Source organism: Protomyctophum bolini, assembly GCF_963924005.1.
Source record: "Protomyctophum bolini genome assembly, chromosome: 10".
Classification (NCBI taxonomy): Eukaryota; Metazoa; Chordata; class Actinopteri; order Myctophiformes; family Myctophidae; genus Protomyctophum; species Protomyctophum bolini.
Window position 1 is genome coordinate 34,088,198 of NC_137871.1, and position 19,306 is coordinate 34,107,503.

Sequence of the window (19,306 nt, forward strand, 5' to 3'; positions counted from 1 at the left end):
CTGAGCTGCTCATTTCATTAAAGGCTTTCACTCATTTTCTCTGTTTTTTTCTCCCGTTGCAACTACATCACGTGCATTATTCTTTAACAACACAAGTTCATAACATAACAAAACAAAGTGGAAAAAAAAACATAGTCATGCTTTTTATGTTCCACAATCAGCACCTGGACTCCTGGAGTTGTATTTGATATAGTTAATATTTATATATTATTTCTGCCATGATGAAGATACATTCAGTATAACGTTTGCCGCACTGGTTGTATGTATGGGGCTGTCTTTACTCATGTTGCCTTGCATGATAAATTAGGGTCTTTATTTTGAGGAGATGTCCCTCACTGAAGCTAAAAGAATGGGTGTCAAAGTATATTTGTTCCATTGTATGTAAAACAAACACTTGATCTACATTGACCCATATTCACATTTGTATATATAGCCTACTATGTTGATAAATTGAACATTTAATTCGTTTCCACAATGGAAACTTGTCCCCAGGACTTTTTGGTGTTATTATTTTTGCCTGACTGTACCTCGGCTCCTGCTGTGGTATTTCTGACTAGCCTCGTTTGGAACCGTCAGTCACCTCCACTGTTGAGGTTCCAAACGGAACTAATTTCTGAGATTGGGCCTAATAAAAACTTCAATCAATAATGAACAAAATATAAACAATCCTACACCCTCGTGTTCACTCAAACAACCATTCGTTACCTTTGAAGGTGTAAAAAGGTTTTATTTAATGTATTTTAGAAGAAAAGAAAATAAAGTGTCCATATCACGCTTTGTCCAGCAGATGGCAATAGAGTCTAAAAACAGACACTACGCCCGTCACTTTATTAGATGGTCACTTTATTCCAACTGGTTGGTTGAGCATTACTCACTGAGGTCAGTTCACTTAGCAAGTTGTGAATCCTGTCTACGGCGGATACGGAAACCGTTTGTGTGGGTGCATGTATTTGTGTGAGTAAATTACCGGATACAGTAGGGTGGGCTTTACACCGGACTTAAGTACGTTAGAATAGAATAGAAACCAGACAGCCTGCCTGTGACGCGAGAGGTTATGATTTCACCGGTTGAGCAAGTCAAGAAAAATCATGAATCATCAGTCACTGTTGGGACCACAACGTTTAATAGACATAACGATTTAACAGCGTTTTTTCAGTCTATTTGAAAAAAGACTAAATCTGAGGGGTTAATACAAATTGAATTGTAAATATTTACTCCATTTATTTTGGCCAATACAGACCTATCCTCTCGGAAGTCCAATCGGACTGACGTTAGCACCCCCGGCTAGCTTGAGCTAACTAGCCCACCAACTTAAAACAAACAAAAACAAGACAAAAGAGCGACTTTCCCCCCAGCGAACAATGGCCGACAACGGAGCGGTGGTGCAGCCGGTCGAGGAGGACCCAGCGGCGGCCTTCCTGGCCCAGCAGGAGAGCGAGATCGCGGTGATCGAGAACGACGACGAGGGCTTCGGCGGAGCCCTGGAGGAGGAGGAAGCCCCGGAGGAGCTGCTGGAGGACGAGCCTGAGCCCGCTGCGGCTGCCCCCGAGCCGGCGGCTGCTGCTGCTCCCGTTGTGGCTGCTCCGAGTCCGGACATCATAGCAGACACCTACGGTAAAGTGACTAAAGTCACTGGGACTAAACCGATGCTAACTTAATGCTAACTATATGCTAATTGAGATTGCTAACTAAAATCTCTAATACTGTACTGTACTACTAAGTTACGGCTGTATTGTATATGATTGTCGTTACTCGTTAGCTTGTAGATCAGATATCTTGCAAGCGACAGTCACACCCTTGGTCGTTTAATAGTAAGTCAATACTTTATTTGTTATTTAATAAAATATTAACAAGTTTGTTCTCGTATTAATAATATTTATCACCAGTTTGTCAGTTATCTCCAGACTCCAGTCAGTGTTTTGTGTACAATTGTACATGTATGTATTTGTACCGCTTGTATGTATGCATGTTGTTTATATATTGCACTGATTTGTTTTTATTGTTAGTTTATTGGTTTATGTATGTACAGCCCTTAGGGATATTGAATTAACTTGACTGACTCATAATTTAGTTAACCTAATAACCTAATAATAAATTAGGTTAACCTAATTTAGTTAACCTAACTGAGCAGCACAGTTAGGATGCTCACATCATGTGGATTACTGCCAAATTGTGTATAAAATTGCATAATACATTGTTGGTAAGAGAATAAAATAATCAAGACTATAACAAAGTTAATACAGAAACCTGTATGTATCAGTATGAAGTTAAATGAAAGGGTGCAAGGAGGAACTAGAATAGATGTGCTTACAGTAAACACTACAGCATCTATCTAATACCCTGTACCCAATGAGATTTGTTTTATTTTCAGTAAACATTTGACTGAAAATGTATTGACTCCCTTATGGCCTGGTAGTGGTACTGGTAACTTATCACTGTTCTAGTTCCCATCATCTCACTGGTTCACAAACTTTTTAGCTCAAGACCCAACACTTAACTTTACTATTTTCAATCCACCCCCCTTTCAGTTTAAACTTTTTATAAATTGGTATCCGACCCAAAGATGGGTCCTGACCCACTGTTTGGGAAACTGTTTGGTTCTCAAAGTGAGGTCCGTCCGAGGACCCACAGTGGTTCCACAGGGTCCCAGGTCAAATTAGTTAATAATCAGCTTTTATTGATTGCTTTTTTTGTATAATCGATTATGCATGTAAGCATTATTTTATACTTCGCCGCACAACATTGTTGCTGAGCCTGGAAGTTGATGGATGCAGTGTCCCATCAGTGCTGTGTGTGTGTGTGTGGATAGTCATACTATTGACTACTACCAACAGTCAGTCAGGTCATCAGTCATCACATCAGTGTCCAAACAGGTGCGTCTGCATTTCTGGCTTAAGATCTACAGAGTACACCCTGGCTGTCACATGGTTTGTTGAGATAGGGGACGTACGTACGCGTGGAGCTCTCCAGTGACTATGCTTTGACACGACTTGGCTCTTGTTTTGCAGACGGTTTTGCTGACGGTTTTGAAGAAGAGCCTGTTGCCACAGTGAATGGGGACATGTTTCAGGTGAGCTTTAATCAATTATACGATCGCTCCCTGTCCTACGGTAATACTTTAAATGTTGCGTTTAAAGACCAACTCTGCTTACTGAAATCCTGTCCCACTGAAGAAGATGTGAAAAGAAGTGTCTCAAGGGCTCACTCAAAGCTGCTGGAAATCCTGTTTTAGGGAGGCCTGCTGTTATTTTACAGCACTTGAGACAGACCGCATGGGGAATTTTCATGTTCTTCTCCCAATAGAATCATTGACAAAGCCCATTAAACATTTACAATAGTTTATATTTCTTTAGCAGTTTTCCAATATCTGTGGTATTTTCTGTGAATAGTATTATAGCTAGAGGCTAAATATTGACTTGATTTCCTCCCACCAGGAGTCCAATGGCCCGACAGACAACTATGCAGCCATCGCTCAGGTGGACCAGCTGAGGCAGGAACCAGAGAGCCTGCGGAAATGGAGAGAAGAACAGAAGACACGCCTGGAGGAACTAGGTAACACACCAGTAGAACGCCTATAACAGTGGTCAATGTAGGAAGTGTCCTACATTGACTTCTGTTATAAGAGTGTAAAAGTTAACCAAACTAATCAATTTAATTGGTTATTAATTTTGTCAACAGAAAATTATAAAATATTTTCAGATGAGTCTCTGTGGGCAAATACATTAATTTAGTTTGAGAACCACTGATCTAAATACTATTGTAGTGTAGTCTGCCTCCAACATACATTGTAATGACATCATGGCTACCAGAGGTGTTGCTAAAAATACTCCACAAAGCAAAATGACACAGTATTCAACGTATTGTGTGCTCCTCTGTTCTATTTTAAACTGGTGCTGTCGGCTATTCCCGCCCCAAATGCAAACATGCACAGGAATGCTCAGGAAATATGCATCCACCATCCAATGTGCAAGAGAAGAACAAAGAAAAGCACCCGTTAATTTTGACCACCAGGTGCTGGAGAAAATCTTAATGATCGATCAATCGATTGTGTTCAATGGAACCAAAGCACTATACTTAAGTTCCTATTTATCAGTATCACAATGCAAACTAATTTTTCCGTATGCTCATAGACCACAGGTCTGGAATCGCTGGTTTAACTATTATGTTGTGCTCCGTTTAGACAATGCATCCAAGGCTGCGGAGGCAGAATGGAAGGAGAAGGCCAGGAAAGAGCTGGAGGACTGGCATCTTCACCAGAACGAACAGATGGAGAAGAACAAGGCCAACAACAGGTCAGTGAGTGGCTCGTCTCTGTTGGCTGCTTTAGTTGACGTGAGCAGCAATTACTGTGTTTTACTGTATGTGGCATAGTTACACAGTGGTCCATGTCAATTTATTTGATCCCGGGGTGTTTTTTTTAGATTAGTGTCACAATGCTAGAAGTAACTAGGTGGTGGGATTTTTCCAATTATTTTTTTCCATATGTGTTGACTGCTGCACTCTTTTAAAAAACACTTTTTTACACTCATTTTACAACAACATTTTCAATTTGCGAACAACAAATTAAACATTTAATTCTGTCTGCTGATCTGTAAACAAAATTCAGAATGATGCATTTTGGCCAGAATGTCAAAAGAATTGCCAGTTGGCATTCAAGAGTCAATGCAGCTCATACAAAAAATAATCATAGTCTTAATGCTGAATCGATTTTCTCCCACCGAAGCAAGCAACATTCCAACACACAAGTAGCAGAACGACCACAGAATAGTTAGTTGGTGTGTTTGTGTGAGACCGTATGTTTGGCGATGGCTGTGGGAGATTGGAGCTGTAACAGATGACCTCAGTGCCTCAAGGAAACAAATCGTTGCTGTCGGCTAGAAACCTTGCATGTCCATATTTCAATGTTCTTTTGTAAATGAATGCCCTACTTAGTCATACTTCAGTGTCACAGAAAAGTACCAAAAATAGCCGATCTGCAACTTCAAACCCGGTCGCAACATGTCGTGTTTTGATCATGTAGATCTGCTAATTTTGGTCCATTGGAATCCTAAAAAAAAAAAAAGTAACAGTTTTTGATATACAAGGTTTCTTTCCACCCGACGGCATCAAAATATTTTCTGTGGGACCGGGGGTGTAACAGAGGGACGCATAAAAAAATTATGAGAGACGATCAGAATGTCATGTTGTTTTGACCCTCAAGTTCCGTTACGATATTGTTGGCCAATAGTGAGCAATAAAGAAAAATAGCTACTGACTGATAGTAGTTTACTATAACTAAATGTTTATCTTTTAGAGGGTTTTAAGTATGCCTGGCCATATCCTGCAGTAAAACGTCACAATATGTAGTCGTTCTGTTTTTCCTGATCAGGCTAACCTTTTCTTCTCTCACGCTTTCCAACAGACTCCAGCAAAGTCTGGCACGGTATCACTTTGCATCTGTGACTGTAGTTTAGGCTCATTTCTGCCTCTCCCATGTTTCTGTAAGCATTCAGAGAGAATCCCCCAATGACACTTTAGACTGAGACTAGTTCTGTATGCGACCCAGTGACACATTAGATGAGTGCTGTATGCGCACATTTAATACACATGGGAAAATTTGAATCCGGAGATACGCTTGCCATTAGAACACTGGTTATCAGCATGGGCCCCTCCGAGGACCCCCAGGCGTCCAGTGGTGAAAGTAACTAAGTGGATTTACTCAAGTACTGTACTTCAGTTACTTTGTAGATTTTGATTATCATTACAACACATACATTATAACCACTTCAACCCTATATACATTTATTGCCATTTGAAAATAGCCGATGTACAAGTTTAGCTCACAATGTGAGATTGTAGATCTGTATACATTTGAAAACTTGAAGTGGCACATTCTGCATACAAAAAAGTTACTTTCTACTTTTAACCAATACTTGTGTACATTTTGAATACCAGACCTTTACTTAGTATTTTGCATTGCAGTATTGATACTTGTACTTAAGTAAAACATTTGAGTACTTTTTCCACCACTGCACTGCAGGTGTCCTTGATCCTGTGAGTCCCCAGCTAAATTATTGAAGTTAGGAAACAAAGAGGTCTTTCACTCAGTGTACAATTAGACCTCTATTTTGTTCCATTAATTAACATGATTGTATAGTGTAGATTGGGATTCCTGCCTGGGTTACAAAATGGGGTTCCTTGGCCTAATGAATAACAAACTGGGGTCCTTGAAATTAAAAAGGGTGAGAACCAGACAGTTTAGAATTAGATGTACAAAAATGTTGTTTTCATATACACTAGTGTAAGCTGTCGGTTTAAAATTGACCCTGAGCCAACAACTATTATGCCTATTGCCTAGTTGCTTACAAGAGTAGGTTTGTATTTTATTTGAATCCTTAATTATTCTTATTGTATATCTTATTAATCTCTGGTTTCTCTCAAGTTGCTTACAGTATTGTGTTCTTAACCACGTCATAATCTTAGTCGTACGGTCTCATAACACGAATAGTGAAAATAGCAGTTCTACAAGCTCCCAACGCATATCATTGCGGCGTGTTGTGAACTTTCACACCTGCCCTTTTCGCTGTTCTTGAAGATAAAATAGGGGACATCAGCTGTAACGTGGTTAAGCTCGCCCTAACCTTTCTCTGCTTTGTTGAACACTCACTCACACTGTTTTTCTTCTCTTTTTTTTCCTGCTTTCTTGGCTTGCCTGCGTACTAGGATTGCTGACAAGTCTTTCTACAAACAGCCCAACTCTGATGTTATAGGCTTTGTGTAGGTTTTAGAACTCCTCTGCTTTTTGATGTTACGCCCCTCATAGCTTCCATGAGTTTCTTTAAAACTAGCTCCTCCTTTCTTAACGGGACGCATGCCCCCCTGCTCTAAAACTACAAACATGGTTTGAGACATGAGATTGTATTAATTTCATTAATTGCCCAAGCACAGGCTAATGTTATGCTGCTTGCATAGAACTGTCTGTTGAGCTCACCGCTCACAGGTGGTGCATGAGAGAAATGCATGAATGTGTTCTATATCTGAAATAAGATTGCCAATCGAGTGAATTAACCACTTAACCGGCTATTTCTGGCGAATGTCCAGAAATCCAGAATAGGGGTTGCTGGAGTTCAAGTGGTTAATTTAGTAAGCGAGTAGCAGTTTGTGTGGACGTGCTTTGCCAGTGTTGAGTTTTGTTGAGAAATACCTGTCTTAGCAGGACGCATCCTTATTGTGTGGTTTGTCCCGTCCTGCAGAGCTTCCGAAGAGGCCTTCCTGGCCGAGTGCGACGGTGACAGCCCGGGGTCCGAGTGGGAGAGAGTGGCGCGCCTATGCGACTTCAACCCCAAAACCAACAAGCAGGCAAAGGACGTCTCTCGCATGCGTTCTGTCCTCATCTCCCTCAAACAGACACCACTGGTTCGCTAAGGCGGCAACGCAAGGACCAACCCTCTTCTTTAAACCTTTGCCTTTTCCAAGTTTTTCATTCCCGTTTGCGTAATAACAGAATTTGTATGCCTATCTTAAATCTCTAGTTTTCTTTTTGGCTTTTTCACTACCCTTTGAGAAAAACAAACTCCCTTCTTTCTAATTATTCTATACTAGAGTATACCTCTCACTCGCTCTGGATAAAATGAAGGACTGTTCCGTTTTCATATCCTATCGTCACAAATGCATCATGGTTATATTGGAGTAAATATTGTTACTGTAAATTAAAATCTTCCCTTCCCAATTGAACTTATTAGGACAACTTAACTGCATGCTTATATTATGCCAATGTTTTGGACATGCCATTTGTTATATAAATTTGCTCTTTTTTTTTTTACATTAACCACCTTTTAGTTTTCATTTTAATTCAGTTCAAAGAACTGCACAATCCTTAAGGATAGATTGTAACCACCTCTGCCTGTCACTAATGCAATGTAACCACAAACACTATGTTCAATTATGTTGTATTATAGTACCATATTTTGTGTAGCAGAAAAATGTCTTTTTGAAATGCTATAGTGTGTGGCCTTTCAGATCTCACTCTCAATCCTGTAAATTTCATTCCAAGTTTTTTAGGCTAATTTATACTCGATGCTTTTTTCAGTTAAATGTCATTTGGTCAAGCGATAAGGTATAAATGAAGCCTTAGGCAGCATGTTAGTCCATAAAGGAAAAACATGCCACAACCAAAGATTTGTACAACATTCTAAATTTAAATTATTCATTCTTACAATGAAGTTTGTTATTTGGAGTCTGTTTAATGACTCTATGCAAATATAATTTTGACATTTCTTTACAAAACGGCAATGAAGTGTTTTTATTTTTCAATAGTAATGCCTAATTAGTTTCACATGTTGCCTATTTGGACTTTATGAAGGAAGAGAATGTTACAAGGGAACTGGAAAACTGAATAAAACAAACTATACGGCTTCTGCTAGCGTGTCATTAAATATTCCTTTACTGATCCATTATTTACAACACACGGACAGTTAACATTACATTATGTCAGGTGTGAAATGATCCATGGCATTGACATAATCTCATTGATACAAGAAGACTGTGCAGAATCATGGTTCCCTTTGTGTCTAGGAATAAAAGCTAAATATCACCCACAAAGCAACAAGCACGATTGGCATGTTTCTCTAAAGTTCAAACCATAAATCTGAATCAAAAATGTACTCAAGTTTGAACTTCAGTCCGATTCCCAAGTGCTTACTTGGTCTGTGTTGGAAGAGTTATTTTCACAGGGCCAACTTCAAGTATAACATCCCCGGTGGTTCAAAGGGGGCCTTTAAATATCAACACAACTCATTTAGCCACCACAGTTCTATCCAATATTCGGACTGATGTCGACATGAGCTTTACAGCTCTAGGATAGCTGCTGCTCACGGCTTGGGTTTTAGTGCGGTCGACAAGACGCCCACAATAAGGGCAACTACAGTGAATCCTTGAGCCACGATACGGCCCCGCATCATCAGCTGGGACTGTCTGGTCTTCCCGTGACTGAAGGCTCGGAGGCCCCAAATCAGAGCACCCGCTGTACCCAGACAACCTGCAGGAACAAAAGACAAGAACGTCAAATCTGCTTTGTTTATAAGCTCCATTTGAACGTTTTCAGAAAACAAAAGAAAAGGGGAGAGCAAGGAGAAAATGAAACAAAAGAAACATGTCTAAAGAAAGATACACAATAAAAACCAGCAGGTATGTACAAAACTTAAGGTGACAAAGTGTCAATAACGGTAGTGATCTCCCTACCCTGTGCCAATGTTGGCACCTGTGCCAAGGTTGCCTGAGTCTAACCAATAGATGGCATTGCACCTCCTATGATATTTCATGCGTCATGTTGGGTAACATGAGCAAGCACATAATGTCCTGTGCAAGACAGAACAAGGTATATGACAAAACATCAGTCGACTTATTCTTGACACCTGGTAGGCAGAATTTAGTGCACTGCTTCCTGTTCATTCTGGACTCATCTGTCCACAATCCATTGTTGATGACATTGTTGTCTTTTGACAGTTTAGATAGCCCGTTGGTTTGCAACTCAGTTGCAGTTGCAAGTGGCAGTTGACTGGCATAATGGTTCTGGAATAAATTACACAAACCACATGAATAACCTAATGCACTGGTTTGCATGCAAGAAGTTAACTAGTTTGCAGCAGCTGTTTCACATGTTAAGACAGATTGTCATTAACCTCCAACGCCTGGTTTATATGTACTATCCAGATCCGGTCCACAGCCCGACTACTGTATCCGGCCATTTGCACAACACTTAGTCTACACAACACTTTATACATGCACACATGTTTCCGTATCCGCTGCGAACCGGATGTGACCCCATGTAAAGCTAAATGGATGATCAGTTAGTTTATACAACTCACCTATAGGGACGAAGGGGTTCTCCTTGGTTTTCCTCATGAACTTTTCCTTGAAAGTCTCATCCTTGTGAATTGGGGATGTAGGGCTGAATCCTTCGATGACCGGAGGCCTGGAGAAGTCAAATGGAATCGGGAAGGAAGGTGTTGATTTCGGTGTTATTACAGCCGCCTCAGCGGCGATAGGAGCAGGAGGACTAGCAGCAGCCATGTTGGACTAGAGGACCAGGTTTGTCTGCAGTCTGCAGTGTCAAGTCAAAGCAAGTGTTGCCAGATTCTGCGTCAGAAATAAGCGACCAGGTCTATTAACTCCACCAGTATGAATCCACTGTAATATTCATCGCAATCTTAATCTTGTACATTGCTATTTTCCAAAAATATTGGGGATTATTATTATTATTTATTTAATAACATAACACAGTCCTGGCACAAAACACTTGTGGCCGGTCCTTGACAAGAAAAGAAAATGTTTGAAAACCAAACATTTAGGAACAAGCTCAAATATGCAACTACACTTTAGAAACAAGCCCCCACCAAAAAACTGTGGAGAGCCCAAAGTCGCTTATAAAGCGGACATGGCAACACTGGTGAAAGCCCGAAGCCACCAGAGACCCAAATTCCACTACCCAGAATCCGTGACGCGTTGTGGGCTTGTAGATCGGCTAATAATATGTTCATGGCATAAATTATCAACTTCACCCCTGTATTTCACAATAAAGGTAATTTTGTTTGTTATATAAAAACATAATGCAAATGAATACGGTTAACATAAAACAACAAATGTACTATTAATATAAATGTAATAGTGAACGATTTATATGAATAATCTCTCTGAATGTGTACACACAATTCACACACATATATCATCATTTTTTATTGTTATCTTCTGTTATTTTAGACAAATTGTATATAAATGTATATAAATACATGTATTATATTTTATATTTTTTATGTAAAAGTAAACTAGGGGAAACTATTATTCCAATAGAATGGAACCCTGTGTTCCATACCGTATTACGGTAATATCTTCAAACAGACTTAAAGGCATCACACAAATATTGTCTTGTATCAGTCAACTGAAAATAAATTGAATCAGTAGCATTTATATTTAGATCAAGAGTATTTGAATATCTACCAGCTTTCCTTCAGCACAGCAGTGGCTCAGGAGGTAGAGTAGCTGCTTGGGAATCAGAAGGTTTCCGGTTTGATCCCCGGCTCCTCCTGGGTTAGTGTCCTTGAGCAAGACACTGAACCTGACTGGTCCCGATAAGCAGGATGATACCATGAGTGGTTGCCTCCACCATCGCTTTGTGAATGTGTGAATGCATTGCATTGTAAAGCGTGTTGTATAAATTCACTGTTTCCTTGTATGAAAAATTATTTCACTAATTTCTTTACCTGTGATATGACAATAAAGTTGAAGTTGATTTGGGAAATGCTGAGTCATAACCCAGCTTTTTCGGCACCTCAGCTATTCAGTCGTATATCCCACTACTGTCCTCTGCCAAGGTTCTAGACTTATTATCCCGCCAATATCATTCTACAGGCCACAGGTTTCTGTGTTACATCTTTTTTTCCCTTCCCCTGGCGCTGTAGCGAGACCAGCCTCAGGAAAGTCAAGCATAAAACCATTCACAAACGCTGCCACCTGTTCATTAAGGGGTTAGTTCAGATTTTTGGACTTTTGGAAAGTTGTAGGAAATACTTGCCATTAATATAGTGGTGCAAAGATATTAATTGATTGCCCGAGTCCCGTGGTGTGAGTTCTGGGTCTGGTTTTGGTGAATATTAAGTACCGCAACTTGACCGCAACAAAGTTGAACCCTCTGTCACATGGAACTATGGTTTTGTGCTGCTACTGGCATAGTGATACTGGACTGCGGAAAATGAGCAGAACAACTTGATATTCACCAAAACAAGAACCGAACTCAGGCAATCAATTAATACCTTTGCAACCACTATTAATTATTTTCTGCAAAAATCTGAATCCTTTAATTTTCAAAATACATTTGTTTTTCTGCCACATACAAGTTTCGATTTGTGTGTTCAGTTCATGCCCAACTGCAACCAGGGATAAACACAGGCAAAACTATTTCAGAAAAGAGCACACATACAAAGAAGTACTTTTCAATATTTTTATTGAATATTAAGGTAAATATTTCACATTAATACAGGCTACATAAAGTAGAGCCACTATACGACATGAAATTTACTCTCATTTTAACCCTTTTTAGTATGTAAACAATTATACATGTATTTACCACTCTAAAAGGTTTGATTTCTCTCTCTTTAGGTAATCATCAACTAGTTCTGGGCCGAGTTTAAATAGCTACGTCACGTTGAGCGCCCCCCGCAGCCCAAGAACGGTGTATGTGGGTTTAAGTCTCAAAAAAAAAAAAAAAGAAAAAAAAGAAATGGCTAAACTACGCAGAGAATGTTTCCTGTTGAACAGGTAATCACGCATGTGTTTGCAGACATCATCAGGACTTTTGATAATAGCCCTCGCCGAATTTCTTGTTTCTTATCTGACATAGGCACATCAAAGAATGGTGTCAAGAGAATTTTTTCCAATTCTTCAACCGCTTGCTCTGCACTCTCTGGTCTCTACTAAAGTTAACATGTTGCAAATTTAATCTTTTAATTTTTTAAACTCTTTAAAACTTCGTCTCGGTTCGTCGGTTGGTACTTCAGGTTTTGCGCTGTTGGGTCATCATGCGGTGTGCGTTTTGATTGCTGTAGACGCCGTCTAGTTGACGTGGTTCAGGTGCACGTTGCCCACGTGAGGGGCCCAGGTACCGGGCCACACCTGACAACGGGCGAGAGAGGAGCAAGATGATGATCCACCCTTCCACTGTCCATTAACCACTTATATACCACTGTCTCGGGCAAACATCTCATTTCTCTTTTGCTGTACTTTGTATGCTCTTTTTTTCACTCTACACCTAATCTCTTCGCCAAAAGTGCATGTTCGCCCCTGTTGAGTGATTAAACATTCAGCCGCAAGATTTCACACTTTTGCAACAGGTGTTGCAATCACGTTGGTTTCAATGGTTTGCAATATATTAACATGATGGCTACCCGTCAAAAAATAAATCTTAAGAGGAAACATACCGTACCCTACAAAAACACAGCTATTGGCGGATGTCAGCTGAAGGCTTACAGAGACAAAGAAAATAATAATTCTGGTGTTTTGCCAAATCATTTCACAAAGACATTTTATTACCGTTTTTAACACCAACAAAAGCTTTCCACCTGTGAACGATGAATCAATGCGATGTCAGGTTACCTGCTGTGGGTCAGAGTTGTCTGCGTTATTTGGGACCACTTTGATAATGGGGCTCCATGCTGGGTCGGCAGTGTGCAGGCCGTTGTACATGGGTCCCTGCGGGCCCTCTGCCATGGGAGGATGAGGGGGCAGCATGGCTCCTCCATACATCGACATAGGCATCCCCTAAGAAACACACATGGAGCTCAACGGTAAGGATCTGCGATTGCAATACCATACCATACCACCTTTATTTATATAGCACATTTAAAAACAACAACAACGTTGTACCAAAGTGCTTTACAGTAAAACATTAAAAAACACAACTTCATTAAAAAACAACAAACACTGAGAACTCTAATCCATGTGTGCACAGACAGACCCACCTTGGGGAAGTCCATGTAGCTGTTGGGTAGATGCTGGGGCTGGTGGTAGTTGTTGGCGGGGTTGGCGATGCCCGTGTCGTCCTGCTCCATGGGCTGGTGCTGCGAGAACGCCGACTGCTCCGCCTGCAGCTGAGGGTGCATCATGTGACTGCTCATCAGCGGCTGCGACCAGCCAGACATGGCCTCTGTCACGGCAAAACGCAAAGAACGAGGGGTTAGTGTTCGCATTGGTGGCGGGCATACTCACACAGGAACACTTTTTGCACATCGTTTTGTTGTTCTTTCAATTATTTTTTATTGTTAAAGCTTTTCTGCCAAATTTTTATTAAGCTTTATTTTATAGCACACAAAATGCTTGAAAGAAGAATTCACAACACAATGATAAAAACCAACGCATTAACAGTAAAAGGTAGCTCTCCACCGCACCGACGTTGGCAAGTGTTGGAAAGCGTCTGTGGCCGAAAAGCTGTTAAATGGGCGGTGTGCACGCTGTTGTCGGGTCGCAAGTTGTAAGGAAGCGTCGAAAGACGACCAAACTTGCTCAGTCGGCTACTGACGGCTACTAACCGTCGGTAGCAGCGGGGTGGTGGAGAGGGGGGAGGGAGGGGTGGGTAAAGGCTCCGGAGAGAAGTAGACCTCACGTCTGTATCTGGTGCAGGAGCAAGCCTAGATAAGCCATTTTAACTACATACCATATTCTCAACTCTCATCTCAACACTTCTATACCATTCTACTCCAAAGCAAAGCAGTGGGCTACTACGACTAGCTACAAAAATGCTCTGTGTTTTAGTTTTGGTCCAAGCTCTCTGAGGCAAAACTGCATGTCTGCAGGCTCCTGCAGACTATTGCCACCTCCTGGTGTGGCAAGTAATTGGCAATGGTTTGTGTGGTGTGGCGACCAGAACTGTTGGGCACCTGAATATCTGACATCATCCGACGTCGGACCCGACTGCCAGTGTGTAGTAGTCTGAAGTAGTCGGTTTGGTGGAGAGCAACCTTAACAGAAAACAAGAAACACATTAAAACTAAGAGGCCTGCCCTGGGGGTTAAAAACAGCTTTATACAGTTGAGTTTTCAGGAGTGAGTTAAAAGAGATGTAAAGTAGTGGTGAAATTGTATGCATAGAATCTAGACTAGAGGAACATGTTATTGTTCTCAATTATAACCTACATGACGTCACCTTCTTAAAGTAATTGTATTACGTTGCCAATTGCTGATTGTTGAATTGTTGACATAGGCACATTGTTTGGCCTAAGCCAGGTGACCAATGTAACCTAGGCTAAGTTACATTCTTGATTGGCTAAATGACTTGGGACATTATTTTAAGAAGGTGACGATGAGTAAGATTACATTGGTTATTGTTCTAAATATCGGTTTCGATACATATCCGGTTAAGTGCACAGCCCAATAAAGAAGCCCCCCCCCCCCCCCCCCCACTAGCATGCCATAACAATTCTCTTCCAACATCACTGCTCTCACCAGAAGCACTGCCGACGCCGAAGGACCAGATGCCTCCCTGACCGACCGGCGCTGTGTAGCTGGTGGTGAGGAGAGGCGGGTTGACCGAGCCCGTCTGTCGGATCCGGGCGAGCCGCTCCGTGCCGATGGGAGGCGGGACCTTGCGGTCCTGCTGAGACGAGCTGCCCTGCTGCTTGGGCTGCTGGGGGGGAGGGGCCACGGCCGAGGAGGACACGTTGGTGGAGGAGGGAGGGGGCACCGGAGACTCTCCTGGGGTTGGAGGAGAACGTCAACAACACAATCAAACTCACAATCAAAAGCGTACCAAATGAGAATTTATTGGATTTTGGGGGTACACACAAGTCACCGATTCAAACGACTTATAGAGGATAATTTAACAGAATTTGAACCTAAATCTGATTATTCTGAAAATGATTCCTTGCATCGGAATGGAATTTTAGTTTACGTTTTCCCGCACACTATGTGAGCAGTACCTGAGGAGGAGGCACTCCACACTATGTGAGCAGTACCTGAGGAGGAGGTGCTCCACACTATGTGAGCAGTACCTGAGGAGGAGACGCTCCACACTATGTGAGCAGTACCTGAGGAGGAGGTGCTCCACACTATGTGAGCAGTACCTGAGGAGGAGACGCTCCACACTATGTGAGCAGTACCTGAGGAGGAGACGCTCCACACTATGTGAGCAGTACCTGAGGAGGAGACGCTCCACACTATGTGAGCAGTACCTGAGGAGGAGACGCTCCACACTATGTGAGCAGTACCTGAGGAGGAGACGCTCCACACTATGTGAGCAGTACCTGAGGAGGAGGCGCTCCACACTATGTGAGCAGTACCTGAGGAGGAGACGCTCCACACTATGTGAGCAGTACCTGAGGAGGAGGTGCTCCACACTATGTGAGCAGTACCTGAGGAGGAGACGCTCCACACTATGTGAGCAGTACCTGAGGAGGAGGCGCTCCACACTATGTGAGCAGTACCTGAGGAGGAGGCGCTCCAAGGATGCGGGGAGAAGTGCTGTCTGCTGAACGAGGGCGTGCCGTGGCCGTGCAGATACACGGGGCTGCCAGAGATGCTGGTGGCGTAGCTGGTGAGAGCTGCACAGAGGGACGAGAACATAGCTGGTGAGAGCTGAACAGAGGGACGAGAACATAGCTGGTGAGAGCTGAACAGAGGGACGAGAACATAGCTGGTGAGAGCTGAACAGAGGGACGAGAACATAGCTGGTGAGAGCTGCACAGAGGGACGAGAACATAGCTGGTGAGAGCTGCACAGAGGGACGAGAACATAGCTGGTGAGAGCTGCACAGAGGGACGAGAACATAGCTGGTGAGAGCTGAACAGAGGGACGAGAACATAGCTGGTGAGAGCTGAACAGAGGGACGAGAACATAGCTGGTGAGAGCTGAACAGAGGGACGAGAACATGACCTCCATCACATCACAGGACGTGGCATGTTTAAAGTACAGTGGCAGCTCAAAAACACCCACATTCAACCCGACATCCCCGTTGTGGGGAATTTAATTACAGGCGAAAATTGTCAAAAACATTTTGGAATAGCAGATCGTCACGACTGTTGTGATGCTATTGATGAAGCGATTGAGAGCATAGGAGAACAATACAGGACAATTCCAGGACAATTGTCCTAATTGTGAAATAAAAAGACCATGTCTTCGTACCAATAGGACTGTTCACCATCCTCTGGGAAGCTGAGCGATAGCCTGGGGCCTTGGAGCTGTCGGGTGGAGGCGGGGGCATCATGTTGTCCATCTGACCCATGCCCATGTAGGCTGGCGGGGCAGAGTAGGACTGCTCGGGTGGCGAGCGGGTAGGCAGGTGACACGCACCCCAAACCTGGTTGTTACCAACCTGCAAGAGACAAAAATACACCAAACCCAAGAAATCAACAACAAGCTGCAACTTTGTCCTGTATTATCTGCACAAAGATGCATTTTTTGCAATTCAAAATTTGTTCAATTTGTTGATATGATAAAAAAACAACGTGCTCCTAGATTATTCAATTAATCTAAAAATGAACCATAGAATAATCTGCAAGAAACTAATAGACAGCTGTAGCTGAGACCAGATTGTGTTTTTTTTCTTCAGCACACAGCAGTGAACTTCCACTCACCTGACTGTTGTTGTCAAAGATACTGCTGAAGTTGAAAAGGCCTGCAGGTCCAAAGTTGGGGGGGATTTGCTGAGGCTTGGCCGCACTGGGGACGTGCTGCATCTGAGAACCGTTCATCATGCCCATGTTGGAGGACACCTGATGGGGGCCCGGGGCCTGCTGCTGTTGCGGGGGCATGTTCGACGGCTGGTTGGCCTGGCTCTGGGTCTGTTGTTTAGGTGGTTCTTGTTGAGCGTTGAGGGGCACAAACACAGACTGCTGCTGTTGCTGCTGCTCGGGAAGAGAGTAGTAGGCACCCGGAGGCTGCATTCGATGGGAGACTCTCGGAGCCGGTGCCGAGAAGTGGGGTACGGTGCTGTTGGGGTGCGTCGCGGCGTGCGATAGGACCGGCACAGCGGGAGCCGACGAGATGTGGGAGCTGACCTGCGGGGCGAGGAGGGGAGGCGGGGCCTCGGAGGAGGGTGCGGCAGAGGTGGGGGGGGCAGGCAACTGCTGCCGGGGCTCCGGCTTGGGGGGCAGCGCCATGGCGGGGGCAGCGAAACCGACAGAACCGACACCGTCACTGGCGGCGGCGGGCTGGCTCTCCAGGGGCAGCGAGGGCTTCTCTTTGCCCGGAGCTCCAGCGGCCTCCGTCTTGAGGAGCGGCTGAATGGGGGTCTGCTGCGCGACGGGTCCGACGGGGAGCTGTGGGGCGACGGGGGCGGCTGCGGCCACGCTGTGGTGGGCGGGGGAGCCTGCGCCTCGCACTGCGCTGCTAGGAGCCGTGGCGGAGGTGGTGGACACGGCGTTGGCCCCAGCTGGCTTGATGTCGGGCGCAAAGAGCTGCTTTCTGACAGAGGATGGCGTGGGCACGCTGGGCTGTGAGTTGTAAGTGGCGGGGGGGTTGGGGGGCGTGTGCGGTGAGGACGCCCCCGCTGCGGTGGCTGTGTGTGCGTTGGGGGCGTTGCTGATGACCGGGGAGCCCACGGAGCCGGCGGCAGAGCCGTGCTCGCTGTGGCTGGACGAGTTGGAACGGGCCTGCTGGCCCACGCTGTTGCCACCGGCACTGCCACTCCCACCGTTGTGCTTGGGGGAGCTGTTGGCGCTGCCGGGACTCACGGGCCGCACGGGGAACGGGCCCCAGGTGCTGGCGGCGGGCGAGAAGGTGCCACCGAACTGGGCCATGGGCAGACGAGGGTGTCGGATCTGATGCATGGTCTGAGCAGCCAGCAGAGCCAGCTGGGGGTGAGCGTAGGCCAGGGGAAGGGACACGGGGAAGGGCTGCCTCACACCAGACGACAGCCCCTTGCCCATCTTGCCCCCGGCCTGAGAGGACGACGAAGATGACGACGGGGAGGACTGGAAGGAGACCCCCGTGGAGGTGACGAGGGAGGAGAGCGCCTTGGGGCCAATGGAGCCGCTGGCACCGCCCGCGGAGGTGGGGAAGGGGGTGGAGGAGGTCTTTGAGCCCGGGGCTCTGATGTGGTTGCGGGGGATCAGGTCTTCCAGCTCCTTGGCCGGGTCTTGGATCAGAGCGTTGATGAGTTGGACCGCGTGCCTCGTGGACTCCGTGCCACCTCTGCAAAACACACACAAATTAGGAGACTGAACACACGTGTGCAACATTAGTCGTCCAAACTAAAGAGAAGTCATAACCGAACCAGGGGCTGTCAAGTATGTGGACTCACTATCCGGTCTTAAGGCCACGATATGCTCCTTCCGAAGTCTTCGGAAAGGGAGGTGATAACTACAAATGTAAGTCATTCAGAACTACTGATGTGCGGTCTCAGAACATTTTCTCAGAACTCCAGATTTTTCTCGGAACTGCAATTGTTTGCGATGTCGGAAGGAGCATGTACACGTAGTACATACAGTAATTAGTCCAGCGTTAAACTACCACATTCCATGTCATGAATTTTTGTAACGAATCATATGGACCCCATGATCCCACATGGTGGATCATCATCGGAGTCATCCATGACATATCTGTGATGTATGCTACCAAGGTTTCAGCCCGATCAGAGCCCCTTTGAGTTGCATTATATATATATATGAAAAAGTGGAGGTACTTCTGTGGCCTACTGACAGTGTGCACAAGACATTGATCTCTGGTTTGCGAGATTATCTCCGGACACACAGACAAACCCTATTATAGACGACTACACAGTAAAAAATCCTTTATCAAATCCGCAGTTGTTTTAAAACAGAAGAAAGGCAAAGGCTAGACTCAGG

The 19,306-nt window shown here is 44.3% G+C and overlaps 3 protein-coding genes across 22 annotated transcripts in view; 1 reads left to right on the forward strand and 2 right to left on the reverse strand.

Annotated features, from left to right (window-relative positions):
* The first annotated feature begins 1,062 nt into the window (after positions 1-1,062).
* On the forward strand, positions 1,063-8,394 carry cltb (clathrin, light chain B). Of its 3 annotated transcripts, XM_080774605.1 has the most exons (6): positions 1,063-1,614; positions 3,009-3,070; positions 3,435-3,552; positions 4,181-4,292; positions 5,402-5,422; positions 7,233-8,394. In XM_080774605.1, the coding sequence occupies exons 1-6, from the start codon at positions 1,362-1,364 to the stop codon at positions 7,402-7,404; spliced, it is 738 nt and encodes a 245-aa protein (XP_080630731.1). In that variant the 5' UTR covers positions 1,063-1,361; the 3' UTR covers positions 7,405-8,394. The 3 variants fall into 3 exon arrangements, with proteins under 3 accessions (XP_080630731.1, XP_080630732.1, XP_080630733.1); XM_080774606.1 differs by lacking the exon at positions 5,402-5,422; XM_080774607.1 differs by lacking the exons at positions 5,402-5,422; positions 7,233-8,394 and adding an exon at positions 4,372-4,416 and having other exon boundaries at positions 4,181-4,326.
* higd2a (HIG1 hypoxia inducible domain family, member 2A) lies at positions 8,267-10,069 on the reverse strand. Its single transcript, XM_080774608.1, has 2 exons — positions 9,846-10,069; positions 8,267-9,016 (listed from the first exon to the last, which is right to left on the reverse strand). Exons 1-2 carry the CDS (start codon positions 10,048-10,050, stop codon positions 8,850-8,852), a joined length of 372 nt encoding a protein of 123 aa, XP_080630734.1. The 5' UTR covers positions 10,051-10,069; the 3' UTR covers positions 8,267-8,849.
* A 1,891-nt stretch (positions 10,070-11,960) lies between these two features.
* The window catches only part of ankhd1 (ankyrin repeat and KH domain containing 1), a 54,457-nt gene continuing 47,111 nt past the window's right edge, over positions 11,961-19,306 (reverse strand). For 14 of the 18 annotated variants that reach the window (XM_080774531.1, XM_080774530.1, XM_080774546.1 and 11 more), the window contains 8 exons: positions 17,096-18,653; positions 16,644-16,833; positions 15,947-16,063; positions 14,970-15,218; positions 14,406-14,486; positions 13,491-13,675; positions 13,126-13,290; positions 11,961-12,645 (listed from right to left, as the gene is read on the reverse strand). In XM_080774531.1, the coding sequence (XP_080630657.1) occupies positions 12,586-12,645; positions 13,126-13,290; positions 13,491-13,675; positions 14,406-14,486; positions 14,970-15,218; positions 15,947-16,063; positions 16,644-16,833; positions 17,096-18,653 (2,605 nt within the window). In that variant the 3' untranslated portion in view covers positions 11,961-12,585. The remainder of the gene's footprint in view (positions 12,646-13,125; positions 13,291-13,490; positions 13,676-14,405; positions 14,487-14,969; positions 15,219-15,946; positions 16,064-16,643; positions 16,834-17,095; positions 18,654-19,306) is intronic. The other 4 variants (XM_080774538.1, XM_080774537.1, XM_080774536.1 and 1 more) reach the window with 1 other exon arrangement.